The following is a 6352-nucleotide window of genomic DNA, read 5'->3' on the forward strand; positions in this document are numbered from 1 at the left end:
ACAGAGTACAGAACATCAAGTGACATGATCTGATTGTAATGCCACAAAATGCAACTCTTTTGGATATTTGAAGATGTCATGTACCACCCAATAAGAATCTACAATTACAATTTTTGGATTTCTTTATTTAAAAACAGCATGGCAACACACAGAAAAAGAATAATTACAAGAGCTGATTCCAAACAACAATACTGGAATTTCTAACAAAACAGATAGTCAATTTCTTTTTTTTTTCTTTTTTTTTTTTTTACACATCACCTCTCAGGTTTACATGTATATTTATAAGATCACATAATAACACTTGAGTGTATAATCCCATTGAAATTTGTCAGAACAGATGCGGAACAGATTGCTTTTGTGCAGTGCTTTATTATCTCACGCACCCAGCTTCAGTGCATTGCTATATCAAAATAAAATGAGACGTTGTATATAACACTGCACCTGTAATTTGCTTTTTTATTGTGAAGTAGAACGGAGATTTATAAATATGAACATTTTACAAGGGTCAGCTGACTTCTGTGGCATTTTCATCCTTTCTCTAGGACATTTAGACAGCACAGTTCTACTGCTGAGCCAACTCCACTTGGCTGTAATGTCTCAGTGTGATTTAAGCTGCAGATTAATGGCATTAAATGCCCAAGTGCGAATAACAATTGACAGTTGGCACAAAGAAACGCACTGTAAATACTCTAAATGTACTATACAAGATTCATATAAGTGCTGAGGCCACTGTCCCAGTCGGCATCTGTGCACTGAGCAAATGGCTGCGCTGTTTTAGTCAGAACGTGCTTACAGGAAATACGGTGTTGTCGTTCTAGGCGGAATGACCCTCTCAGAGTCCGGCACTGCCCTGAAGAGCTTCGGCTCTCTTGTGTTCGCGTCTTTGAAGACCATGATGGAGGCAATGTTGCCGCAGCGATAGCAGTAGTTGGGGGCCGACCACACTGTGACCAGCTTCTCGTCAAACATGAACTTGTAGCCTTCGTGGACGAGCTGATGCGCCCGGCAGATCAGCTTCAGGTTGTTGATGTGAACAAACTGCAGGTTTTTTTGTTTTAGGAAGATAGGAGGAAACAAAAGGGGAGAAAGAGGAAAAAGATGTAAAAACAGACCACATGAATACATATCACCTCTTATTTTCTATTTTCTTTGGATAATAAAGTGGAAGTTTATTTACGAATTTAGAATTCACAACAGAATACTTAAAGTTATTACTCATTTTGCAGTGGCTAGTATTACATTGGACTTTGCAACCAGATGGAAGATCATCGATGATTGTCCGGCCAACACTAAGAAATATTCTTACATTTTCACTTCCTTACTGCATGAGTTTTGCAACTGCGATAAGAGGTAACCGAAGGTGTGTCTCAACTAATTCCTCTGTCTGACCGGGAACACATCAAGATGAAAGTCCTCTCCTGTGAATACGTCTTACAGTGGCCATATTGTTTGTATTCAGCAGCCACAGTGAAATGATGAAAGCCATGTGTTTCGGTTCACGTTTAGTTTCGCTTTTGTGCCCGTCCCTCCCTTTTCTCTCTTCCTCGCTCTCCCTATTTTTTCTCACTTATTTCCTAATGTAGCGAGGCTTTTAGTTTTATCTGCACGTTTTTATTTAAGTAGGTAAATCTCAATAAAATTCAGACAAAGTACAGTTGCTTCGGTTTCCATTCCACTCCTCCATTTCCTCTTGCTTATTTTCTAAGGATGTAGTGAGGCTTTTTCCGGCTGTGGCAAACCAACAGCTGTTTCAGTTTTTATTATGAAAACAAGCTGTATTTATTTATCTGAACATGTCTTTTCATTTTTCTGAAGCGCCAATATGTGCGTGGCTTTCATGGGCTTTATCAGAGAGCACCAGCTGCAGCGAGATATAAACCCCACAGTGATCTGCCATTGTTTCTGTGTTGCCTTGTAGCTGAATTCACCTTGTATGCATTGTTTCATTCACTGATATATTTCCCAGCTGCGTTTGTAACTAATGTTGATGATCATGTAGGAATTTCACCTTAGCGCACATGTGTGTAAACACTGCGATGTTAAAAGCAACCCACCTCATTAGTGACCTTTGCACCAAAGAGCCAGCCAGCTCCTCTGGGGCTGATGGCCCAAGTGTCCACGTCCTCGGGGTCTGACCACACCAGATCACAGAACGCTCCTTTGTGAGGGATCTCCTGGTTCCGCTCAATTGTTCGAATTTGATCTAGAGTTTTGATGTCTGGGGAAAGACCTCCATGGACACACAGGATCTGCTCGTCCATCAGCTGACCCCCCCCCCCCCCAAAAAATAGAAGAGTTAGGACATCATACAAAACCTTATGCAGGAGATAACATAAAAAAACACCACTGGATTGTTGAGCTACTGAAAACATGGTAAACACAACAGAAGTTTTTTGAAGACGCATCGGCTGCTTGGTTTAGCAACAGCACAGTGACAACATGCTGTGGTCTTCAACAGACTGAACTGTCTGCTAAAAACCAGTGGAATTACTAATGATGAGGGGAGAGACACAGACAGATATAATATATCGAATTGTATTAATTTCATTCATCAAGATCGAGGTTAATCGGGTGACACCGTGTAGAAATCAACCTCTCATATGTACACAAATAAAAAGCAATGTCGCCATAGAGCGTCTCTGTTTTGCTATCTTTGCCATATTCCATATAAATCCTAAGATCTTAAAACATGAACCCAGGTCGAGTCCTTCTTTAGCGATGCATGACAGATTCATCTACACAAGCAGAGCAGCGAAATGAGTGCTGTCATATAATACCTAATCTCAACAAGATATCAGTCTCTGGAAAAATAAATAGTAATGCTGAAATGATGGCCAAGCTGCAGGTAGAGACGGTTCTATTTCTTTCATCTAAAAGAGCTCAGATATCAGCATCACATTATGTAATGCAGCTTTTCAACGTTTAATCTGTATTACAACACCACAGTAACCAAAAGCTGCTGCTCATACGTAGTTCAGCGGCCATCTACTGAGAAAGCATGAGGAACTGTTATTTATCAGTTTACATCTCTTGAAATAACAACAAATAAACACGAAGCCCAGCAACACGTCAGTACTTACAGCTGCAACCGTTAACATATCGAACACTTTGGTGCAATAACGCCAGGCATTCGCGTTCCCATACTTGGTCTGGCACTCATCTGCAAGACAAAAAAAACCCCACTCATTTATTCCAAAGAGAAGAGGTCTGATTCAGAGGCAATGCAGTTTGAAGCTGGCCAAAAACTGGTCACCGTCACCTGCCGCAGATCAAATCTCACCATAAAAGCCATAAACTTGGGTGATCTGCCTGCTCTCGTGGTTTCCACGCAGCAGCGTGATGCGGTCGGGCCATTTGGCTTTCAGCACCAGCAGGTAGGTGAACGTCTCCAAGCTGTAGTATCCTCGGTCAACAAAGTCACCCTGCAGAGGACGGGATGAGGTTTATTACCAACACCGCGCCAAAACACGAGTGAAGTAGATCATGGTGCCTCTCAAGTTCAAACTGACTTCATTATACAAACCATAAATATGTAATTTGTGTCTGGAACCTGGCCACCAGTTCGGAAGAGTTCGCACAGATCATAAAACTAAGACACAAAAGAGATAAAAACTTAGTGTGGGCATTACATTTTATATGTTCAACAGACCAATATCAACAAATGCGTGCAGATAGAGATCTCACATGCTATGTAAACTGCAGGATATGCTCTGCAATATCAGGGTAAACAAAGTGTTTCTTGCTCTTCCTGCTTTGAATCACCGGTCCTTACCTGTCCGTGTATGTCACCGCATACTGTTACAGGAGTAGAAACCGGCTGAACGTTGGACTCCTCCAGCAGAAGGTCACACACGTAGTCACATAACCTCTGCACGGATGAAAACAAAACACAAAGACACAAGCGACAAGGGTTCAGCCACCACTTAGCGCTGGTATTCAATGTATCAGAATGCTTATAATTCATGACAGAATGATCCCAAATCTCCTTCTTGTCAGCCGGGGGATGACAACTTATTCTTAAAAAAAAGGGAAAAAAAGAAACCAAATTGTGTCTATAAAACTAAGTATGTAACACTGTTAAATACAGATTAACATTTGATTCTAATACTACCATAACAATTAGTCAACGTGTTCAGTCCAGGAATCATTGCCCTTATATACAGAACCCTACAAGAGGAAGGCGAATATACTAAAGTCATCATAATTCTGACTGGTCAGTGGCTGCTGACACTGACTCAAACTGACTGCACTGTGAATACACCTGTGTCTGCCTGTGTAACTAATACATTACAATCCAGCTACTCACAGTAAATATGGTGCCACATATACTTTAACACTGCCTTTAATGTTATCATATTGTCGAGCACAACATCAAACGCTGCCTCTTGGGAGGAGAAAACGCAACGCCAAACTCTATTCAAAATATGGCCAAATATGAACATTCACATCTCAATTGATGAGTTTGCAACAATAAGGGGAGATTATTTCAGCGTAAAAGAGCGGTATATTATTCGCACAACCTTCCGAGCTTCTACTTTGAAGTAGTAGGGATTAACTGCACCAGATACATTTTCAGTCTAGACTAGTAATAAACAATTAGCTGTCATCCCTCCATCATGACAGTCAGCATCATCAGGTCACCACGGGTGTCTGGTCATTCTAACGTCAGCAGACAATGGCGTCATTCCTGCCTCGATAACATTGTATAGGATGGCGGGACGTGTGTTTAGCTATTGTAGTAGTATTGTGGCAAGTAATTCATTTTAACAGTTTTAACTTCCTGGCCAAGAGATGAAGTCAGCTGGCCAACGTTATTAGCTAGCAGAAGCTAACGTCAACAGTTAGCGTTAGCTAATTCCGCTGTCACAACATAAAACAACAGTGAGCTAACGCCACCATGACACGCTCATTACGCGTCCAAATCAAAAACATTTCTATGAAATCACATTTACCTTGAGGTCATTTTCTGGGAGGTATTTACACTGCTTCGCAATCTCTGCATATTTATCCAAATCTAGCGGCGCCATTGTACCAAGCTATCCGTCATGCGCAACTTCCTCCAACACTTCAGCGGAGTTGCGTACCTGTTCTTTACCCTCTTCTGCCATCTATCGTCTGTATTAACGAATACAACTTAGTAGCATTTTAACTTGTGACAGCCAAACTGTAAAACTACTATAAAACCAAACTGCAACTTTAAATAGACTGAAGATACAAAGCATGTGTATTTCTTCGGCAATAATAAATATTAGAACTTGTGTCTGTGTCGGGGGTTTTATTTTGCTTGTTTTCACCGGAAGTGTTACTGGGATGATGTGTCTGACTTGGTGCTTGTAGAGTCAACAGTTACCATGATCTTGAGTGTTCCTGTCCTCTAACGATCACAGTGAGTAACTACAACTGCATATTTGCAAAATTATAGATTTTACTTCACTAGCAATGTAGAATAAAAGCAGAATTTAAAAAGATTAAGAAGAAAAGAATAAACAAAGAAACTGACTACAATAACCTAGGGTGTAGGACTGATTTGGAAAGTGGTGTGGACATAAAGTTACCATTCAAAATAAAACTATTACATTAAACGGACAAGACGAGACAGTGTCATTACGCTTTGTGACCACCGGAGGAGACTAAACACTCATGATTAGACACCCATGACAACAAACCTATAACCTCACAAGTGTCGAGGCAGACACAGAGGCATACTCTTGCTTCCGGTGACGACATTCAAAATAAAAGTTTTAAAATAGAGGCGCAGCTACGCAACGTAGCCTACATGTTGTAGCCTACAGATACGCATTTCTGTAAGTGTTAAAATACCAAGACGCAGTTCTCATAGCTCGGGTAAAAACACTGAAGAACTCCGTTTGTAAACAAAGCAAAAACTGTACCAGACGCTGAAGTCGGGAATGTTCGGCTGTGTCCTAATAGACACAATAAAAACATCTGATAAGACTTTCATATACAACTGTGGGTTTTGCCTTATTTAACCGAGCAGTCAACCAAGACAAATGATCTAATAATAAATGAGTGATTCCAGGATAGTTTGATACAGATACTGGTGTGAAATCGTAGATGATAATGACTGCGATGTTGCGAGCATAAACAGAGTTAGGTAATGGCCCTTTCATTAAAATCATTAATCCTATATGGAAGAGGATACCGGGGCTCTTACGTGTACAAATATGACAGTATCACACTATCTAATTCTATTTTATAGGTACACTATCTCTACTAAATATGCTTCCTTCAGTTGTTCAATTTATGAATGGAAACCGGTTATGTTTTGCTAATTTTCAGAGGAGCGAGGACGTTTGATGATTTACAATACATTGTGTCTCCATAGGGTGTT

The 6352-nt window shown here is 40.5% G+C and overlaps 1 protein-coding gene across 2 annotated transcripts; it reads right to left on the reverse strand.

Annotated features, from left to right (window-relative positions):
- Positions 1–140: 140 nt before the first annotated feature.
- LOC139284763 (serine/threonine-protein phosphatase 6 catalytic subunit-like) lies at positions 141–5033 on the reverse strand. 2 transcript variants are annotated; one of them, XM_070905136.1, is made up of 7 exons: positions 4953–5033; positions 3773–3868; positions 3559–3589; positions 3281–3358; positions 3081–3160; positions 2055–2264; positions 141–1038 (listed from the first exon to the last, which is right to left on the reverse strand). In XM_070905136.1, the coding sequence occupies exons 1-7, from the start codon at positions 5025–5027 to the stop codon at positions 790–792; spliced, it is 819 nt and encodes a 272-aa protein (XP_070761237.1). In that variant the 5' UTR covers positions 5028–5033; the 3' UTR covers positions 141–789. The 2 variants fall into 2 exon arrangements, with proteins under 2 accessions (XP_070761237.1, XP_070761236.1); XM_070905135.1 differs by lacking the exon at positions 3559–3589 and having other exon boundaries at positions 3281–3422.
- Positions 5034–6352: the final 1319 nt, after the last annotated feature.

This window comes from Enoplosus armatus, chromosome 4, assembly GCF_043641665.1.
Source record: "Enoplosus armatus isolate fEnoArm2 chromosome 4, fEnoArm2.hap1, whole genome shotgun sequence".
NCBI lineage: Eukaryota > Metazoa > Chordata > Actinopteri > Centrarchiformes > Enoplosidae > Enoplosus > Enoplosus armatus.